The sequence below is a fragment of the Papilio machaon genome, chromosome W (genome assembly GCF_912999745.1).
Source record: "Papilio machaon chromosome W, ilPapMach1.1, whole genome shotgun sequence".
Taxonomy (NCBI): domain Eukaryota; kingdom Metazoa; phylum Arthropoda; class Insecta; order Lepidoptera; family Papilionidae; genus Papilio; species Papilio machaon.
The window spans coordinates 1436425-1459243 of record NC_060015.1 but is presented as its reverse complement, the minus strand read 5'-3'; the positions used below and the strand labels follow the sequence as shown (position 1 = coordinate 1459243).

Below are 22819 nucleotides of genomic sequence, written 5' to 3'. Positions count from 1 at the left end.
GGTAGAAAGTTTCGTGAAAACCTCGTCGTTGTGGAATGCCACCCATCGAGATGGTAGCGATGAAATTTGGCGCTCTGTCGACTCGTGCGATGACGGAACTCGGCGGCAGGTATGGTTCCAAACAATTCTTCGGAACACTCCCCGTGGTAAAGGCGGTAGAAGATACAAAGGGAACTGACATCCCTTCGCAAAGCCAGTGAGTCAAGCCAATCGGTAAGACCCCGGTCATTGACGATTCGAGTGGCACGTCGTTGCACGCGGTCAAAAGGAAGAAGCTGGTATTTAGGAGCTCCAGCCCAGAGATGCGAGCAGTATTCCATATGTGGCCGAACCTGCGCTTTGTATAACTGTAAGCGATGGGCTGGCGTGAAATACTGCTTCGCTCTCCCTAGGACACCAAGCTTCTTAGAGGCCAGCTTGGCCTTCCCCTCCAGATGACCACGGAATTGGACGTCACTCGATATGTCAACGCCGAGGATACCAATGCTGGCTGAGGCAACCAGAGGAGTGTTCTCAAAGTTAAGGTTGACGACAAAGGGTTCTTTTTTGGCGGAAAACGCGCAAACTTGTGTCTTTTTGGGGTTGAATTCGACAAGGTTTTGTTGCCCCCAATCAGAGATATTACCCAGAAGGGTCTCCAGTTCGGACACAAGTTTATTCCGGTACTCGATGACGCTATCCCGAGAAACATTAGCTCGGGCCGTGTACAAAGCGTCGCCCGTACTATCGTCTGCATAACAATGGACGTTACTATGATGTAACAAGTCATTGATATGCAGAAGAAAGAGAGTGGGCGACAGTACGCAGCCCTGTGGGACACCAGCATTAATTGGTTTAGGGTCTGAGCATGCACCGTCTACAACGACTCTGATGCTCCGACCCTCCAAAAAGCTGGCAATCCAGGCCAATAGTCTCTCGGGAAGCCCATAGGAAGAAAGCTTCGAAAGAAGCCCTTTATGCCACACCCGATCGAAGGCCTTCGCTACGTCCAAGCTGACCGCTAGGGCCTCCCCTTTGTTCTCAATGGCTTCAGCCCATCTGTGAGTGAGGTACGCTAAAAGATCACCAGCAGAGCGACGTTGACGGAAACCGTACTGGCGATCGCTTATGAGCTGGTGCTCCTCCAGGTACCTCATGAGCTGGCAATTAATGCTAGACTCCATTATCTTGGAGAACAAAGGGGTTAAGGCAATGGGCCGGTAGTTCGCTGGATCCGAGCTGTCGCCTTTTTTAGGGATCGGGTGAATTAGGGCAGTCTTCCAGCATTTCGGGACCACGCCTAAGGAGTAGGAGTACCGGAAAAGACGCGTTAAGACCGGTGCCAACTCAGGAGCACATGTCCTTAGCACAATAGGAGGAATACCGTCAGGCCCACTCGACTTGTTGACATCCAGAGATAGCAGCGCTTTACGCACTGATCTCTGGATGAACTGGATATCCGACATAGAGGTCTCAACGCGCGGGATTTTCGGCGGCGAGTTACCTTTATCATCCAGTGTCGAGTTTGATGCAAAGAAGGATACCAGAAGATCGGCTTTCTCCTTTGCAGTATGGGCCAATGAGTCGTCCTCCCTGCGCAAAGATGGTAGTGATGGGCGACAGAAATTTCCTTGGACAGCCTTGGCGAGAGACCAAAATGCGCGAGTTCCGGATGGAAGGCACACTAGCTTCTCACCAATGCTGGCCACGTGTTCAGACTTTGCCTTTGCAATTACACTTTTGTAGGACCTGGAGGCAGAGTTGTACTTCATTCTAAGCCCGCTGGATCTATGGTCTCCCGTTTCCGACGCTTTGGCCCAGGCACGATAACATTCCCGCTTGTGGCTTAAAGCTAACTTGCAAGAACGACCGAACCAGGGCCGAGATCTACCACCGATGGGCACTACAGTTGATGGGACAAAAAGTTCCATCCCCTGAAGCACCACGTCTGCAACAGAGTCAGCAATGGCGTCGGGATCGTCCAGCTTGAAGCAAACCTGCCCCCATGGGTAGGATGCAAAGAAGGTCCGCATCCCATCCCAATCCGCTGACCTAAAGTGCCAGACTCGACGAAGACCAGTCGGTTGTGACCGTAAGCGTCTTGCGACTGGCACTGTTGTCCGGACCAGACAGTGGTCTGACGACCCTAAAGGGGCGTCGACGGAAACCAGATAGCTGTCCGGATGAGTGGTCAGCAGAAGGTCCAACAGGGAAGGTAAATGATCGACAACATCTGGGATTCGCGTAGGCGAGGTAACCAGCTGTGTCATATCATATGCTAAGGCAAAGTCATGAACAGATCTCCCCGCGTAATCCGTGGTACGTGAGCCGAGCCATTCGGCATGGTGGGCATTAAAATCGCCAAGAACCACGACTTCAGCAGAAGGGATCTGCTCTAACACGGAATCTGTGCCCATTTGGACTAGCTCCATGAGTTGGTCTGTATCGGTATTTCCGCCATGGGACCTATAGAGGCACGCGTAGACTCGCGGATGGTCGTCGCTATCTACACGCAGCCACAAAACAGATAGGTCCCGGCCTTCAAGGTGGTCGAGGCGACGAGAACAGATATCCTCACGGACGTACACGCACACCCCAGCCCGTGGTAAAAAGCGGTGTTCGAGCTTATACCCGGGGTAGTGAAGAAATGAAGTGTCCGCCGGAGAAGATATCTGTGTCTCGGTGAGAAAGAGCAAGCCCGGCTTAGTCGTCTCAAGGTGATGGTGGACGGCTTCAAGGTTAGAACGGAGTCCCCTGACGTTACAGAAGTCCACAGATAGTGTGGCAGGGGATGTGACATGGCGCTTGCTACGTTTGCCCCGACCAGTAGCACAGAGCGGGATGGTGCCCCCCCCAGAATACGCGGGGCAATCCGTGCGCTTACCCCCGGACTCCAGGCGAGAGTTCAGGTGTAAACGCGCGGAGGGGGATTCTCCAAAACTGTTGGTTTTGGTACCCCCCTGGGGTAGATTTTCTTTAGATCCCACTGTCATGCTTCATTTGGGGGGGGGGGGGGGGTTTGCCAATTTGATATAATACTTTGCTTCCGACTTTATAAATATGCTTTCATTTGTGATATTGTTAAAATGTATAGAAATATCTGGGTTAATCCTAAATTTACAGCCCTACAGAGAATTTTATGGCGGAATTCAAACACAGAACCACTGAAATGCTTAGAACTAAAAACTGTTACATATGGTACTAAGAGTGCTCCTTTCCTTGCTTGCCGCACAATGCAACATTTAGCTGATAAATACATAAACACTCATAAGCTAGCTGCAGAATGTATAAAATCTAGTTCTTATATGGATGATTATTTATGTGGTGCTCAGTCCGTGGAGCAATGTGTAGAATTATGTACTCAGCTCATTGACTTATTGAGTAAAGCTGGTTTCGAATTGCATAAATGGTCAACTAATCATTCAGAGATATTATCACATGTCTTAAAGTTAGATTGTACACAAACTGAGAGCAATCCTTACAACTTTTTATCTCACACTCCAGTCAAAACTCTTGGTTTACAGTGGATACCTACTAAAGATGTACTTCAACTTTCCATTCCTAATTCAAGTGACAACTCTCAATGTACCAAAAGGAATGTTTTATCTCAAATTGCACAAATATATGATCCTATTGGTTTACTATCTCCTACAATTATATTAGCAAAAATATTAATGCAAGATATTTGGAAACAAAATATAGATTGGGATTCTTTAATTCCTCAAGAATTGTTAGAAACTTGGAATATGTTCATTTCACAATTACATTCTTTAAAAGACATACAGATTCCTAGATATTACTTTTCTGATATTCCTACAGATATCATTTTGTTAGGGTTCAGTGATGCTTCACAGAAAGCCTATGGAGCATGTTTATATTTAAGAGCAACTTATCCTAACAAAGAGTTTACATGTTTTTTTTTTTTTTTATAAGAGAAGGGGGCAAACGAGCAGCGGGAACACCAAGGTGTTCATCGACGCCCATGGACATCTGCAATACCAGAGGAATCGCAGATGCGTTGCCGGCCTTTGAGAAGGTGATACGCTCGCTTCTTGAAGGACCCTAAGTCGTAGCGGTTTGGAAATACCGCCGAGGACAGACCATTCCACAACGCGGCGGTACGCGGTAGAAAGCTACGCGAAAACCGCACGGTTGTGGATTGCCAGCCATCGAGGTGGTGTGGATGGAACTTGGCGGTCTATCGGGTCGTCCGATGACGGAACTCGGCGGCAGGAATTGTTCCAAACAACTCTTCTGAGCACTCCCCGTGGTAAATACGGTAGAAAATGCAGAGGGAACTAACGTCCCTCCGCAACGCCAGAGTGTCGAGCCGATCAGTAAGAACTCGGTCGTTGACGATTCGAACCGCTCTCCGTTGTATGCGGTCAAATGGAAGAAGCTGGTACTGGGGTGCTCCCGCCCAGAGATGCGAGCAGTATTCCATGTGGGGCCGAACTTGCGCTTTATACAGCTGAAGGCGATGGCCCGGTAGGAAATACTGCTTCGCTCTGCCGAGCACGCCCAGTTTTTTGGAGGCCAGCTTGGCCTTGTCTTCCAAATGACCGCGAAACTGAACGTCGTTCGATATGTCAACGCCGAGAATACTGATACTGGCTGAGGCAACCAGGGGAGTGCCCTCGAAACGAAGATCCACGACAAAGGGTTGTTTTTTAGCGGTAATGGCGCATACTTGTGTCTTTTTGGGATTGAAATCAACGAGATTTCGCCGACCCCAATCCGAAACTTCACCCAATAGGGTCTCCAGTTCAGACACAAGTTTGGTCCGGTTCTCATTGGCAGTAGCCCGAGAAACGTTAGCGCGGGCCGTGTACAATGCATCACCCGTGCTATCGTCTGCATAACAATGGATGTTGCTAATTTGCAGCATGTCATTGATATGCAGAAGAAACAGGGTGGGCGACAGTACACAGCCCTGTGGGATACCAGCATTAATCGGTTTGGGGTCCGAGCATGCACCGTCGACAACGACCTTGATGCTTCGACCCTCCAAAAAGCTGGCAATCCAGGCGCGTAGTTTCTCGGGCAGCCCGTAGGAAGGCAGCTTCGAGAGAAGTGCTCTGTGCCATACCCGATCAAAGGCCTTGGCCACGTCCAAACTAACCGCCAGGGCCTCCCCCTTGCCCTCGATCGCCTCCGACCATCGATGCGTGAGGTACGCAAGAAGATCACCAGCTGAGCGACGCTGTCGGAAACCGTACTGACGATCGCTAATCAGCTGATGCTCCTCAAGGTACCTCATGAGTTGGCAATTGATGGTCGTTTCCATGACTTTCGAGAACAAGATGGTAACGGCGATCGGCCTGTAGTTGGACGGGTCTGAGCTATCTCCTTTTTTCGGGATCGGGTGGATTATGACAGTCTTCCATGATTTCGGGACAACGCCTAAGGAGTAGGAGAACCGGAACAGGCGCGTTAAAACCGGTGCCAACTCGGGAGCGCAAGTCCTAAGCACGATGTACTTTAGTAACGGCTAAGTCTAAAGTTGCACCTATTAAAAAGCAACAGTCAATCCCTAGACTAGAATTGTGTGGAGCACTACTTTAACTAGCTCAGTTAACTAACAGATTTTTAGATACAACTAAAAATAAAATCAATATTTCATGTATATGTTTATTTACAGATTCTTCAATTGTATTATGTTGGATAAAATCACCATACAAACATAAACATGACACATATGTTACCCATAGACTCATGCTTATCATTAATACTACACAGAATGACAACTGGTATTACATTAATACTAAACAAAATCCAGCTGACTTAATTACACGAGGTGTCATGCCAAATGCACTTCCATCATGCTCTTTATGGTGGAATGGACCTTCTTGGTTAACACAAGACCAAACATTGTGGCCTATCACTGCAAATATACCTGAAAATGATAGTCAAAAGGTAATTGATTTGTCAACAACTAAAGTGGTAAATGTTTGTACAAAATTAACTAAAAACTACTCATTCTTTTATGATCACTTTTGTAAGATCTCTAATTTTACTCGCTTAACTAGGTCAGTAGCATATATATTTAGATTCATATATAATTTAAAAAACAAAACTAACAAACACATTTCTTATTTATCAGTCTCTGAACTCAAACATGCACATAATTTTATCATTCAAACATCACAACATCAGTCATTCCCAAAAGAAATTAGCGAATTACAAAATGCTCAGAATAATAACACACAGTCAGATCACATAAGCACACATAAATTATACACATTTACTTCTAGCCCTATCAGAAACTTAAATCCTTTCTTAGATGAAAATAATTTGTTAAGAGTGGGAGGGCGCATTCAGCACTCGGACATACCATATAGTCAGGCGCACCCTATTATATTAGCTGCTAAAAACCACATAACTGAATTAATTGTACGTCATTATCATCTCAAATTACTTCATGCGGGAGTTCAAAACACATTATACAACATAAGGCTCACTTACTGGCCAATACATGGTAGACATGAAGTTAAAAAATGTATTCACACATGTGTAAGATGTACTAGGTACAGAGGAACAGTCTGTGGACAACAAATGTCAAACCTACCAACTCCTAGGGTTACGTTAACTCGTGTTTTCACGCACGTAGGAATAGATTTTAGTGGTGCTGTATCCATCAGAAACACTATGGCTAGAAACTGCAGATATTTAAAAGGATATATTTGTTTATTTGTGTGTTTGGCTACTAGAGCAATTCATTTAGAATTAGTGACAGACCTGTCATCTCAAGCTTTTATATGTGCTTTAAAGAGTGTTGGTTGGATGTGGTTATGTCGGATCTTGAGAAGAGAAACGCTGTTACTTGTTCGAAATTTTATTAGCGACTCGCCATCTTTTACAAAAGTAATAGATAATTGCATAGATCATAGATCAATGAATCGATAGTTCGTTTACATTATTGATCATAGAGTAAATATCGATTATAAACTAACATGCCCCCCACCAAAAAGGGCACAGGCCTTTTTAAGAAAATTAATGAAATTGAAATTAAACTGTATATAAACCAAAGAATGAATTAATAGCAAACTGTCAAAATTTTAAGTTGTAAACACACATGAATGAAAATCTTAAGTAATACAAATAGTGAAACAAATATGCAAGTATGAAAACAAATGTATGAAATTATCCTAGTATTTACAAAACATCCTAATTTTAAGTAATTATCCTTATAGTTAAATCGCTGTAATCAGTACAAATCAAAGTAAATGTAAACAAACTTAGCATAAATCAAAATGAAAAGAAAAACAAAATAAATAAATCTCAAAACCAAAATAAAAACTTAAAACATAACTGCTGAAATCAATAACACAAACTTAATCAATTAGTTTTAAGTAATTGCAAATTAAATATGTACACAATATGAAGAAAACATTAATTAAGAATCTAAGGTAAGTGTTGAAAGTATGAATCAAGTAAACTTATTAACTACAACAATTTATAAAGAAAAATGATATAACATATCTACTTAACAAGTTTTACAGTAAATTATGAATCAATATTAATAGGTAAATGACACAATTTAAGCACATTTCTTTTAGTAACACTATCACCACACTTTACACTATACACTCTGGTTATCCCGTCTGGTCCAGGATGTTTGTTGAGTATGCGCCCCAGCATCCACTTCCCCGGAGGCATATTGTCTTGTTTTATTAATACAATATCATTAATTGAAAATTCCTTTTTAAATTTCAACCATTTAGGTCTTTGTTGTAATCTTGTTAGATATTCTTGTTGCCATCGATGCCAAAAATCATTTAAAAGTTTCTGTGTATAAAGCCATCTAGTATGTAAGTTAAAATTAATGTTAGTTAAATTAGGTGTAGGAACAATTTTAAGGGCTTCTCCAACTAAAAAATGTCCTGGTGTCAGCGGGTCCACATTATCTACATCACTGTCATCTATTGGTGTCAACGGCCGAGAATTGAGACAAGCTTCTACTTGACACAAAAGTGTGCTCATTTCTTCGAATGTTAAATTTGTTGTCAAAACCCTCTTCAAATGACCTTTCATTGATTTGACTCCAGCTTCCCAGAGTCCACCAAATGTTGGACTGTAGGGAGGAATGAAATGCCACCGAGTACCATCCATAGCCAAGGTGTTTGCAGTTTGTTTATGTAATGATTCTAAATTAGCTTCATCTAGGGACTCCTTCAGTTCTCTATTTGCAGCAATAAAAGTTCTACCCTGATCGCTCCACATCTGAGCACAATGCCCTCTGTGCGACACAAAACGTTTGAATGCTGCAATAAAAGCTTCTGAGGTTAAGTCGCTCACCAATTCTAGGTGTATAGCCTTTGTAGATAAACAAATAAATATAGCAATGTAAGCCTTGCTTGTGCGAATGCCCTTGCCCTTGGACATGAGGATGTTGAATGGTCCCGCGAAATCTACGCCGCTGTTGAGAAAAGGTCGTGATGGAGTTACTCGCTGACTCGGTAGATCACCCATGAGTTGACTTCTTGTTTTGGGTCGAAGTTTTGCACAAATTAAGCATTTAAAAATATGTGATTTAACAATACTTTTAGCTCTTATAATCCAATATTTCGTTCTCAAATATGAAAGCATGAGTTGCAATCCACCATGTAAAGTTTTTCTGTGTGCATCAGCTACAATAAGTGCGGTAAGTTTAGACTTGGAGTCGAGTATAATTGGATGTTTACTGTCTTCCCTTAAGTTTGCATGACGCAATCTTCCTCCAACTCTGATAACTCTTCCTTTGTCAAGAAAAGGGTTCAAAGTTTTAAGGTGACTGGTTGGTTTGACATATTCATACATCATAATATTTCTTATGTCATCACTGAAATGTTCGCTCTGATCCCTTTTTATACAGATTAATAAAGCTTGATTTAATTCTTCTGTTGTAATGCTGGACTCTTTGTATTCCTTTTTTCTGAAATTTAGAAATCTTCTACTGTAAACAATTATTTTTTGAAGTTCTTCTAGTGTATCAAAATTATCAAAATCTAAAAATTTATTTGAATAGTTATCTTCAGTTTCCATGGTATTTAAACAAACTTGTACAGATTTCTTCTCGAGATGAGTTGATACAATGTTAGGTCTTGAAAATGTTATTGTCTTTTGTAGAAGCCATGAAGGGCCATTCCACCATAAAATATCGTTTTGAAGTTCATCGACACTGCAACCTCTTGAGGCAACATCTGCCGGGTTCTCCTGAGACTTAACATGATACCATTGACTGTTGTTGATGTTGTCCAATATCTCCACTACTCGATTAGCGACAAATGGTTTCCATCTGTTTGGTTCTCCTAGCAGCCATGCTAACACAACTGAAGAGTCTGTCCATGCATAAACTTGATTTGATGGTATTCTCATTGCATTGGTTACATGGTGTAATAATTTTGATAGTAGGACTACACCACATAACTCGAGACGAGGTAGGGATATTGTTTTCACTGGAGCAACTTTATTATATTTTTGTTTAAGACCTGGTGACTTTTCTAATTTGCTTTCTAATTGTTTGAATCTTCTCAATGCTATCTCTCGACTATTTCCTTCCATGGATTTAGGCTTGTCTGTTTTGAAAGGTAATTGTACAATGTATCTGCCATTGCTACTTCTTGATGTTGTATTCTGAAATAATTCTTCACAAATTTGTTCATCTTGCGTTAATTTTCTTTTAGAAGTTGTATCTATTTCCCATAGTGATTTTAACATATCATCTAGGTTTGTAATTTGATGCATAACTATAATATTTTCTTGGGTTGATTGTAAACTATCATCTATTGTTCCAAAAATTATATAACCTAATGTGGTGTTTTGAGCACATGGTGTTCCTGGTGGGCCTCTTATAACCTCACTCAGTATTATTTGTGAATATACATCTACTCCCAACAGTAGGTCTACAGATCTTGAAATGTTGAAACTTGGATCGGCTAACTCAAGTCCTTGTATGTGGGGCCAGTCGCTGTATTGCAATGTTGTGTTTGGTATTCTTGAAGTAAGTTGCCTGGAAATCACAAATGCCTTTATTTTGATGCTAAAATCTTTCATAAATCTGGAGCTTACTTCAATTTGAATTGATTCATGTATCCTTGACTTTACTGATCCCACCCCGATGATGTTTCCTTTTGTTGAATATCTCTTTGCCTTTAACAATTGAGCGGCTCGCTCGCTTATTAAACAACCTTGTGAACCTGGATCGATTAATGCTCTTAAAACAGTTGTGTATCCATCCTCGCTTTTAACAGCTACTATTGCCGTCCCTAATAAAACTGTTTTATTGTATGTTGTATTTGATTGTGAAGTCGCTACTGTATTAATTTGAATTGGTGTTTCTTCAACATTTGCATTTAAAACCGTAGGTTGAGAATGATTTGCAATGTTACCTTGGGTACTCGCTGTGGGTGAATGATGAAGAAGCGTGTGATGCCGTTTGTGACAAATCCTGCAAGTGCTAGATGATCGACAATATTTGACAGGATGTCCTGGAATTAAACAGTTGTAACAGATGTTATTCTGATTGATATATTCTCTTCTCTTTTGTAGATCCATTTTTCCAAAACTTTTGCAGTGACAAAGTGCATGATGTTCTTTACATAAGACACATGCTTTGAAATTTGTTGTAGTGTGAAATGTGTGGACTGTATTTTTCTCCTTTGTAGATGATTGTAATAATTCGAGCGTTCTAAATTTAATTTCTAGAAACTTTTTTAAAATTGAAAATGTAGGTAGATCTCCGGAAACTTCCTTGCTTACATATTCTTCCCATCCCTTTTGTGACTCTAGATCTAATTTATTGGTAATTATATACACAATTAGAGGGTCCCATTGGTCTGTATTAATGTTTAAATTATTAAGGCTATGGAGGCATTGGTTAGTGGTATCAAGTAAAGCTTTTATATGACTCACCGATGGACTCTGCAACTTTTTCTGGTTAAGTAATTTCCTTAAAATAGATGTTACAATGAGACGCTTATTGTTATATCGCTGCCTCAACACTTCCCGGGCTTGATCGTAGTTGTCCTCCGTTACTTGTATATGTTTTAGTAAATTTTCTGCTTCCCCGCTGACACTCAATTTTAAATATTGTAGTTTTTGTACTTTACTAATTCCATCGTTCTTGTGAATAAGGGAGATAAAAAGGTCTTGGAATGTTGGCCAATCTTCATAATTACCGGCGAATGTGGGTACTTCTATATTTGGTAATTTTACCTGCTGCTTCATACTTAGTGGGCTGCCGATAGCTGGTATGCTGCTGCTTTGGGGATGTGCTGGCTGAAGAAAATCTTTCATAGCTGCTTTACCTTGAATGTAGGTCTCTTCGCAGTCGACGAATACTTCGTTCTTGAAATACTCCAATGATTTTCTTTGTTCTTTCGTTACTATCCTTATTAAGCTGTTATGATTGTTTGTGAAGGCGACCCAGTATTCTTGTAAGATCGACATCTTGGTTTCAACATATCCTTCGGTCAGACGACTTTTTGGAGTCTTCTTGATATTCTCGTAAATTCGGGTAATGTGTTGGCGTATGTCTTGGAGCACTGTTAATAATTGTTCTACGTTATCCATATTTTCTACCAATTTTTCTAATTTTGAATAAAACGCTGACTATCCGGCTCGAAGGACCACTATGTTGGTTGGATGTGGTTATGTCGGATCTTGAGAAGAGAAACGCTGTTACTTGTTCGAAATTTTATTAGCGACTCGCCATCTTTTACAAAAGTAATAGATAATTGCATAGATCATAGATCAATGAATCGATAGTTCGTTTACATTATTGATCATAGAGTAAATATCGATTATAAACTAACAAAGAGGTTTATATTTAGACGAGGATTGCCTACTTGTTTGTATACAGATAATGCAACGAATTTCAAGGGTGCAAAATCTGAACTTCATGATCTCTATAAAATGTTTAAAAATGACAAATGTTATAGTGAAATAACCGATTTTTGTGCTTCTAATAACATAGAGTTCAAATTTACTATACCATTAGCTAGCCATATGGGTGGTATTTACGAAGCAGGTATAAAATCTGTTAAGTCACTACTTAAGAGATATTTGTTTACTACTAAGTTAACATATGAATTACTTTACACTGTATTAGTGCAGATAGAAGGAATATTAAATTCCAGACCTTTGTATCCTATCCCTGATTTGCCAAATGATTTAACTTGTCTAACACCGGCTCATTTTATCATAGGTACAGCTATAACAGACTTACCTGAGCCTAATTTACTAGAAATAAATGAGTCTAGACTTAATATTTACAAAAGAATAATACATTTAAAACAGAGATTTTGGAAACAATTCTATTTCAGTTATTTATCAGAGTTACAAACTAGAAACAAGTGGTTAAAGATTCATAATAATTTAAATATTGGAGATTTAGTGATAATTAAAGATGAAGTTACTCCCCCCACATTTTGGCCTCTAGGCAGGGTAATTTCTACCAAAATGAATAAAACGGATGGTCTTATCAGGTCAGTTGTTATCCGTACTTCTAAAGGAGACTATGCTAGACCTATTCATAAGTTAATTTTGTTACCTACTAAGACTTAAATTTAAATCTACTTAGAAGCTACTTTAATTTTTTTGTTACTTAGTTACTAGTGTTATGTTATGATTACTAATTCTATTATTATAATTGATTTGCTAAAAAAGTGTAAAGGATACTTACCTTGTGTGTACATCATACTTACCTTGTTAACTATTAATACTATTACTTAAATAATGTAACTACTAGATTCTATTGTGTTATTTTAGAGTTATATAATCTCACTATTTGTAAAAAGGGCGAGAATGTTACGAATCGATTCGTTAATCTTTGACACTTCATACTCTTTGTCGATGCTTTCTGTTCGCGTGCCCTTCTCTTCCCTTTTCAACTTCTGTTACAACAGACAACAGTGTAAAAACGTGTTACAAATAAATTAATTACAAGATCCAGACTTTTATTCAAGAATCTAATGTTAAAACATAACACAATGTATTTTGTTTAGGCCAAACACAGTTGCTTGGTTGTAATGGTTTATTTTGGAATTAACAAAGTTGCAAAAAGACAAATTATACGGTGCGCGTATGCATCGGCAGCCGGTTGAGATTTTGAGTGACGTTTCTTCACCCGCACGCCGCTCCGCCCGCTTATAGGGTTGCCCGCATCTCGGGCGCGAACATCCTCCCCGGGTTGAACACCTTTGTTCAAAGAAGCAGTGTGATGGGCCCACGGCTGTGAAGAAACAGATGTAAGTGGTTGTAATGGAAGAGTTGTGGTAGCAGAGTGACGAGAAGGTTCTAGTCCAAGGGAAGAGGACAAATGTTTTTGTAGCTCCGTAGAACAGTTTTTCCTTTCATCTTTAGTTCTGCCACTCTTGAGCCTCCATCGACGCCAGGATAAATTTTGGTGACTCGTCCCAATGGCCACAGTACAGGAGCACCTGCTTCCTTCAATAATACAAGAGTTCCGACAGATAGTTGTCCTGTTGAATGGAACCATTTAGTTTTTGTTTGAAGTAAAGAGACGTATTCTTTAGAAAACCGCTTCCAAAAATGCTGCTTTATATAATTGATTCTTTGATAACGCTGCAAATGCTCGACCTTCATGTTTGAAACCTGTGGATAAGGTACAGATAAGAGAGTTCGTCCGATTAAGAAATGAGAAGGAGTAAGAGCAGAGAGGTCAGTGGGATCAGATGAGAGAGGGGTAAGCGGACGGGAATTCAAAACGGCTTCAATTTGATGTTCGCGCCCGAGATGCGGGCAACCCTATAAGCGGGCGGAGCGGCGTGCGGGTGAAGAAACGTCACTCAAAATCTCAACCGGCTGCCGATGCATACGCGCACCGTATAATTTGTCTTTTTGCAACTTTGTTAATTCCAAAATAAACCATTACAACCAAGCAACTGTGTTTGGCCTAAACAAATGGTCCATCGAGCCTCAACAATCAACAACGAAAATACAGTCCACTCATTTAATACGTTTGGAGCGAACGAAGTGCAGCAAATTATCGCGACATCGGCTCAACGGCCGCCGGAGTCAAACTTCAGACATCAAGACAAAGGAAGTACCGTGTGGACAGGGGAAGATAAAGTGAGTTCGTTCCATATTTTCCCTTCTAAATCCTCTATAATTGGCTTCCTATTGTGTTAATTGTTCAATCTCACGCTTATGCATTTACGAGCGCCTAATTACCGTATAGTGAAGTACCCACTTTTTTTTCTTTTTTTTTCGTAATTCTTATCGATAATTTTTTCCTTTTAATTCAACAATGGCCCAGCTAGATGTTTTAATTCGCAAACGTAGTGGCATGAAAGCCAAGCTTACAAATTTCTCCAATTATATTAGCTCAATTGGCGCTTCCGGCATAATCTCCGAACTTCAACATGAATTACAATGTCGATTAAATAAATACGAGGCATTATACGATCAATTCGATGAATTACAGGTGGAGATTGAGGTGTGTTCCGACAAGCCAGAGGACGAATACGAGGAACGTTCAAAATTCGAAGAGCGTTATTACGCGCTGATGGCGCAAGCGCGCAATCTGCTGTGCAGAGATGGTGCAGCAGATGACGGCCGCTCTGTTGCAGGTTCGATATGCAAACAAGCAGGTGAATCATTCCAACACAATTTTATTCGCTTACCTAAAATTGATTTACCTCGCTTTCATGGTAGTTATCAGTGCTGGCTTGAGTATAGGGATACATTTTTATCATTAATTCATAGTAGTGCTTCTATCGATAACATAAGCAAATTCCACTATTTACGCGCCTCGCTCTCGGGTGCGGCACTCGACATTATTACGAACATAGATTTTAAAGGCGACAACTATTTAATGGCGTGGCAATTGCTATGTGATCGATATGACAATAGTCGTCTATTAGTGCATAATCACGTGCAGGCATTGTTCAATGTTGAACAGGTTGTCAAAGAATCGAGTCTTTGTTTACGTCGTTTGCTTGATACAATTAATAAAAATATTCGAGCGTTAAAAACATTGAACGAGCCGACGCAATATTGGGATACGCTTGTAGTTTACATAATGTCAAACAAATTAGACGTAGTAACCGGTAGACATTGGGAAGAATATCGTAATGGCTTATCGAAACCGCCTTCTTTACAACAATTTTGCGATTTTATTAGTAACAAAGCTGATTTATTGGAAACAATTGAAAATAAACAGAATACAAATGTAAATAAAACAATTTCGAAAAATAACAGTTATATAATAGCATCTAACATAAATAATAATAATCGTTCCTTAGAACAATCAAAACATAACAACATTAAATCTTATAAATTGTCATGTCCTTTATGTTCAAAAAATCATCTTTTGTTTACATGTGAACATTTTCGTAGTTTAACGGTTGAAGAAAGATTAAATAAGGCGAAAGAGTTAAAAATATGTTTTAACTGTTTGCGTCCCGGACATGGTACTAAGCGATGTAGATTAACGCATTGTAAGTATTGCAATAGTAAACATAATACGCTTTTGCACACCGAAGAGTCAAAGTCTACTTCATTTCAAGACCCAATGCCTAGTAGTTCTAGTGTTGCGTTGCCTATAAATCATTCATCATCATCCATTGCTTTCGCCAAAGAAAATAATATCGTTTTGTCGAGTAATGCTCCTATACAACTTACTACTTCTACGCATGTTTTACTGTCCACAGCTATGGTGAAAGTGATTGACGACAACGGCAACAGCATGGACGCACGGCTTCTACTCGATAACGGCAGTACAGCAAATTTTATAACGCAGTCGCTTTGCAGTAAACTAAAATTATCTACACGTTCTGTAAGTTCTGAAATTAATGGCATTAATAATCAATCGTTAACTAGTACACAAGCTTGCAATTTAACAATCGAGTCCCAATGTTGTAGGTATAAAGCGAATATAGAATGTTATATTTTACCGGAGATAACTAAAATACTCCCTTCTACTATTATAGACATCAGTCAACTTTCGTTGCCCTCAGATCTACATCTAGCTGACCCTTCGTTCAACATACCGTCAGTAATCGACATTCTCGTCGGGGCTGAAGTTTTCTGGGATGTTATATGTACTAAATCAATTAACCTAGGCAAAAACAAACCTAAGTTAGTTGAATCAAAATTAGGTTGGATTGTTACAGGCCAACTACCAATACAGACAACATCAAATTTTACTCATTCTTGTAATTTGTCGATTAGAGATCTTGACAACAATTTGAAAAGGTTTTGGGAACTCGATTCCGTCGCTTCGAGCCATGCCCTGTCTAGTGAAGAACGAGCTTGTGAGGAAAGCTTTAACTTGAATACTATCCGTGACGAAGACGGTCGATTTATTGTAACGATCCCATTAAAAAATAATACTAATGTCTTAGGTGAGTCATATGAAATGGCGCAACGCCGTTTTTTATCATTGGAACGTCGATTTCAACGTAATCCTGTCTTCAAAGAACGATATATAGCATTTATGCAGGAATACGAACGTTTGGGTCATATGACTGAAAACAATACGCGTAATACTTCTGAAGCAGAGTCTAATATCGAATACTTTTTGCCGCACCATGGAGTCATTAATGATGCTAGTACAACAACAAAATTTCGTGTAGTTTTTGATGCATCTGCTCCAACCTCGTCCGGGCTATCATTCAACGACATCCAAATGGTAGGACCCACTATACAAGACGATCTTCTTTCGATTTTGTTGCGTTTTCGGCAACATAAGTATGTCATATCCGCGGACATTGAAAAAATGTATAGAGCTATTAATGTTACACCTAACCAACGCAGTTTACAACAAATAATTTTTAGGGAGAACAATAAGTTACCTCTCAAAACTTACAAACTTAATACGGTAACTTATGGCACCGCGTCAGCTCCTTATTTGGCCACAAAGTGTCTAAGCAGCCTAGCGTCAAGCGCGTCGAATGAACAAACTAAACGGTCAATTTTACAAGACTTCTATGTGGACGACTACCTTAGTGGCGGCGACACCATACCACAGGTAGTGCAATTAAGTATGGAAGTACGTTCTATTTTATCTTCGGCGAAATTTCATCTTCGTAAATGGAAATCCAATAGCCCGGAGGTATTGGCTCAGGTTTTAGGTGTTTCAAGCTGTGAGGATAGTTTAAACTTCGCAGAAAATAAAGATACGCCGCATAAAACCTTAGGTTTATTTTGGTTATGCAATTCAGATTATATTTCTTTCTCTGTTAATATAGACTTGAACAAGCAGGTAACGAAACGTATTATGTTGTCAGTAATTAGTCAAATTTTCGACCCTTTAGGTCTTGTAGGTCCGTGTGTTGTTGAAGGCTAAATTTTATTACAATGTCTTTGGTTGATAAAGTCTGATTGGGATGAACAAGTACCAGATAAAATAAAAGCACTTTGGACATCCTTCTCAAGCTCTCTATTACATCTTAATAATTTAAAGATTCCCCGTTGGGTGTTGTCTGATAAAGCGTGTTTATATGAGCTTCATATTTTTACAGATGCCTCGGAAAAGGTGTACGGGTCTTGTGTTTACGTGCGTTCGATAGATGAGCAAAATCAAGTAAAGGTTAGATTATTAATATCTAAAAATCGCGTAGCACCGATCAAGCCTACAACTATTCCACGGTTAGAGCTTTGTGGGGCATTACTAGGAACTAGACTATACGTAAAGATCATAAATGCTCTCCATTTACCAATTACAAGGTGTCATTTTTGGTGCGATTCAACTATTGTTTTACGCTGGTTATCTATGCCATCGCATTCATTAGATCCGTTTGTGCGCAACCGCGTTCATGAAATACAAGAGAGTACTGCTGACCATTCGTGGAGATACGTTTCGTCTGGAGACAATCCTGCCGATTTAGTATCACGAGGCGTGAAGGCTAATAACATTGGGGAATGTACGTTGTGGTGGTCAGGACCTGAGTTTTTGGTAAAGTCCGAAAATGATTGGCCAAAAATGCCATCTTCGGAATCTACTTACCATTACAACGAATCACAACTATTAACTACGGCAAATTTAAATCACGAGTCGGTGTTTCGATCGTTAATTAATAAATTTTCTAACTTCAATCGTCTTGTAAGAGTAATGTCATATGTTCAACGTTTTGTGTATAACCTTAAAAACAAAAATAACAAAAGAATCGGTTTACCTACGAAGGACGAATTAGATCAGGCCTTTAAAGTCGTAATGCAGAATGCCCAAATTGATATGTTTCCCGATGAATATGTCTTGCTACAAAAGGGTAAATCGTTACCTCGTAAGAATAGACTTGCGTCGTTGAGTCCGTTCATGGACAAAGACGGTATCATACGTGTAGGCGGAAGGCTTGAAAACTCACCTTACGAATATAATATAAAACATCCTATTTTGCTGTGTAGTAAACATCACGTCACTAAAATATTATTTCAAAAATACCATCTAGATTTATTGCACGCAGGGCCTCAACTGCTTTTAGCAAATATTCGTCAATTATATTGGCCCTTAGGGGGCAGAAAGCTTTCTAGAGTAATCGTAAAAAAATGTTTAAGATGTTTCAGATATAAAAATACAACTATACAACCTGTCATGGGACAATTACCAATTTCTCGTACTAACTTAGAATTTCCATTTTTACATTGCAGTGTCGACTATGCCGGACCAATACTGATAGCTGACCGGAAAGGGCGAGGTTGTAAGCTTATAAAATCATACGTGTGTATTTTTGTTTGCCTTGCAGTCAAGGCTGTGCATATCGAGCTTGTTACAGATCTGACCAAGGAAGGCTACATGTCAGCTTTGAACCGTTTTGTGGCTCGTCGGGGCAAACCTCAGTCCATTCTGTCAGAAAACGCTACGAACTTTGTTGGTGTTTCCAAGGAGTTGGAACAATTTTTACAGACTTCAAACCTGCCTTCGGAGGTTGCTCAGCAGGGCATTCAATTTTCCTTTTCCCCTTCATATTCTCCCCATTTTAACGGAATTGCTGAAGCAGCGGTTCGTTCTACCAAATACCATTTAAGGCGCTTGATTCAAATGACTAACTTTACATATGAGGAACTTACAACTTGTCTAACTCAAATTGAAGCCGTTTTGAATTCCCGTCCGCTTACCCCTCTCTCATCTGATCCCACTGACCTCTCTGCTCTTACTCCTTCTCATTTCTTAATCGGACGAACTCTCTTATCTGTACCTTATCCACAGGTTTCAAACATGAAGGTCGAGCATTTGCAGCGTTATCAAAGAATCAATTATATAAAGCAGCATTTTTGGAAGCGGTTTTCTAAAGAATACGTCTCTTTACTTCAAACAAAAACTAAATGGTTCCATTCAACAGGACAACTATCTGTCGGAACTCTTGTATTATTGAAGGAAGCAGGTCAACCTCCTCTACTGTGGCCATTGGGACGAGTCACCAAAATTTATCCTGGCGTCGATGGAGGCTCAAGAGTGGCAGAACTAAAGATGAAAGGAAAAACTGTTCTACGGAGCTACAAAAACATTTGTCCTCTTCCCTTGGACTAGAACCTTCTCGTCACTCTGCTACCACAACTCTTCCATTACAACCACTTACATCTGTTTCTTCACAGCCGTGGGCCCATCACACTGCTTCTTTGAACAAAGGTGTTCAACCCGGGGAGGATGTTCGCGCCCGAGATGCGGGCAACCCTATAAGCGGGCGGAGCGGCGTGCGGGTGAAGAAACGTCACTCAAAATCTCAACCGGCTGCCGATGCATACGCGCACCGTATAATTTGTCTTTTTGCAACTTTGTAATCCGAAAATAAACCATTAAAACCAACCATCTGTGTTTGGACTAAACAATATTTATTATTATTATTTCTTTTATATTAATTCTGTCTCCGCCTGGCTGGTTTTTATATGATAGATAAAGTAAATAAATAATGGTTAAATAAAAACTAATAAATATACTACGTATTTACGATAAATACATATATATAAAACCTAAATTACACACTATACATACATACATACATAAATAATCCTAGCCAGGCGGGATTCCCTCGGCAGGGGAGACCAGACGGCCAAGGGTCAGGGAGAAAGGGAAAGAAACCGGCGGACAATTCGGGCGGTATCGAGAAGCACCGCTTTCTGCATTTGAGCTCGGAGCACACCGTCCCGGAGCCCCAGCCTCCTCAAGTATCCAGAAAGGCTGACTGGAATTAAACCGTTTGCAGAAGTGTATTAGAAGTCCAAAAGCAGAAAATTTATAATAAATCTTTTTTCTAATTTTTTTTTTTTTTTTTCCTGCACTCTTTGGCTGCTTATCGAAATGTACATATGTAAAAGGGAGACTAATATTGTTCCAGAATTTTTATTTGTTTTAAGTTACATTGAAGTAATGATAGTGAATAAGTTTTTTTTTTTTTTTTTCTTTTCTTTAATATTGTTTTAAATACCTTGCATATTGAACTTAGGACCCGTTAATTATACATAACTTTAACTTCTTTTTATACCATAGTTCTTATATTATTTATTAGTTCTTATCTTATTTTATCTTTTGTAATATTGAAATTTTTATTTATCTTTATATATAAATATTTATGTTTGGTTATCCACCGCTGCAACTGGCGTGCGGATAGTCGTGAGGGTTTTCGCGGAAGATCAGCGCTGAGTGTTCCAGAGAGGAGCACCCAGCATACAAAGCTGAGGGAGGACCCTATCCGGTCAGCATTGCAACGTTAATTATAAATGTTTCTTTATGCTAGTGTAATTTTAATTTTATTCTGTTTTATGTATTTATAATTATTTTGTAATATGTTAGTTTTTTATTGCGTTGTAATGGTGGAAGGATTAAATGTTATTTTATTTATTTATTTAAACCACTATCGGTATAATTTCAGTCGACAAGCTACCCCACATGTCAGAAAACTCGTGTGCCAAGTATATTTTCTTTTCTTCTCTGTTGCGGCATTCTCGAGATTCTCGTCATGGGGGATCGCTATGTCAACCAAAAATATCCCTGACTGTGCCCGGTCCATCAGCACAATGTCAGGCTTATTCGCTGGAATAGTCCTGTCTGTGATGATGGACCGGTCCCAGTAGAGCCTGGCGCGGTTATTTTCGAGCACGGCTTCCGGGACGTACTTATAATAAGGCAGTCTAACATCCAGAAGACCATACTTAAGAGCGAGCTCCTGATGGACAATACGGGCTACTAAGTTGTGTCTGTGCAGATACTCAGTGTTAGAAAGCGCCGAACAACCGGAGATAACATGCCTAAGTGACTCACCGGGACGGCGACATGCTCGACAAATGTCGACGGTGCCGTCCTTTAGGATGTATCTCCGATAGTTGTTGGTCTTAATAACCTGATCCTGTATCGCACAGACAAAACCCTCGGTTTCCCCGAAAAGGTCCCCGAAGCGTAGCCAGTGGTGGGATGATACTGTATCTACGGAGGGCTCATGAAGAGCCTTGTAGAACCTCCCGTGGAGCTCTTTCTCTTTCCATATTGCCTCCCGGTCAGAGACGCTCTGCACTGCCGGGTCCTGCCATTGCTTTTTTTTTTATAGTAAAAGTAAAAGAGTAGTACGTACGTACGTTTGATAGATATTGAAAACAATGTTGGTATTGTAGTTTTCAGATATCTTGGTGGTTCTTAACAACGCGCGTGTCGCTGCGCAGAACACAATTATAAGTGTAGCGGGGCGTATCGGGATATGGGAGGGAGGGCACTGCGCAGCGCACCGATGACCTTGAGCCGTTAAGATATTTATAACAGTAATACGCATTATAATAACGTAAAAAAACTAACTATAAAAAACGTAATTGCACACCTTTTATATGGAGTATAGTGGATGACGTTCACACAGTAAACACTACGAAAGAGAAGTGATAGAAATGAGCTTTTGTTTTGCTACAAAGTTCGATGTTTACAAAATTATAAACATATTTGCGTTGTCCTTGCTTAGGCCAGGTCCACACCTTCGGTTTTAACTGATCAGTCTGAACAGAACAGTCGGACTGTTCAGTTAAAACGTATATGTTTAAGAAAAACTGAGACGTGTACAGTATCAAGTAAATCTTGCCTTCAATCATACATTTTAACAAAACAGTGCGACCGTTGAGTTAAAACTGATGGTGTGTAGCCGTCTTTAGGTCCATGATAAAGACTTAAACAATACGCAGTTTAATATTGACATTAAAGTTAACACCCATCTAAAAGGTTATTGCGAACTTACAAATTTATTGTAGTATAAATTACAGGTTTTGTAGGCAAAATATAATAAATACGAATGTTTGGATGGATGGATGAATTGTTTAGAGGTATGTCAAGAGCGGCTGCATGAATCTCGCTGAAATTTGACATAGATATAGAACACAGACTATAAGAACACAGGCTACTAATTATTATTTTTTTCGCCGCCGTCGCCGAGTCGCAGACGACAGCTAGTTATATCATAAATATTTTGAAAAAATGTCTATTATGATGTAACAAAAAATAAAAATGTTATATAGGTACTACATTAATGAATTGAATCAAAAATCTTCCTATTTTAAAAATAAACATCACGACAAAAATCAAAGTTATATAAAACTTTCTTAATAAACTACGGCTAATTGCTTTTTAGAACAAACGACATGTACATATTAAATCAGCCCCGGCTGGGGAACTGACTGCGGACATACAGAACGACTCGCACGGGGGGTGCACCGGAAAAATATTCAACGGTGCACTCCCAATGCGGAGCACGGGGAAATAAAACCACCTAATGCTGGTTAACGAAAGAGATTTATTTGAAATGTATTTCGCATATATTTGTTCTTATCTTTACACGATCTTTGTGCAACCAGATCACCAGGGTACCAGTGTTTCCGGGTTCACAGACGGGATGCTAGGATTCGGTATGGGAGCGACCAAAACTAT

At 39.9% G+C, this 22819-nt stretch overlaps 1 protein-coding gene across 1 annotated transcript; it reads left to right on the top strand.

The window, feature by feature from the left end:
• Window positions 1-13707: 13707 nt before the first annotated feature.
• LOC123723348 lies at window positions 13708-20115 on the top strand. The gene is made up of 5 exons (XM_045685927.1): window positions 13708-14052; window positions 14408-14573; window positions 15636-16967; window positions 17448-17574; window positions 19938-20115. The coding sequence occupies exons 1-5, from the start codon at window positions 13885-13887 to the stop codon at window positions 20113-20115; spliced, it is 1971 nt and encodes a 656-aa protein (XP_045541883.1). The 5' UTR covers window positions 13708-13884.
• Window positions 20116-22819: the final 2704 nt, after the last annotated feature.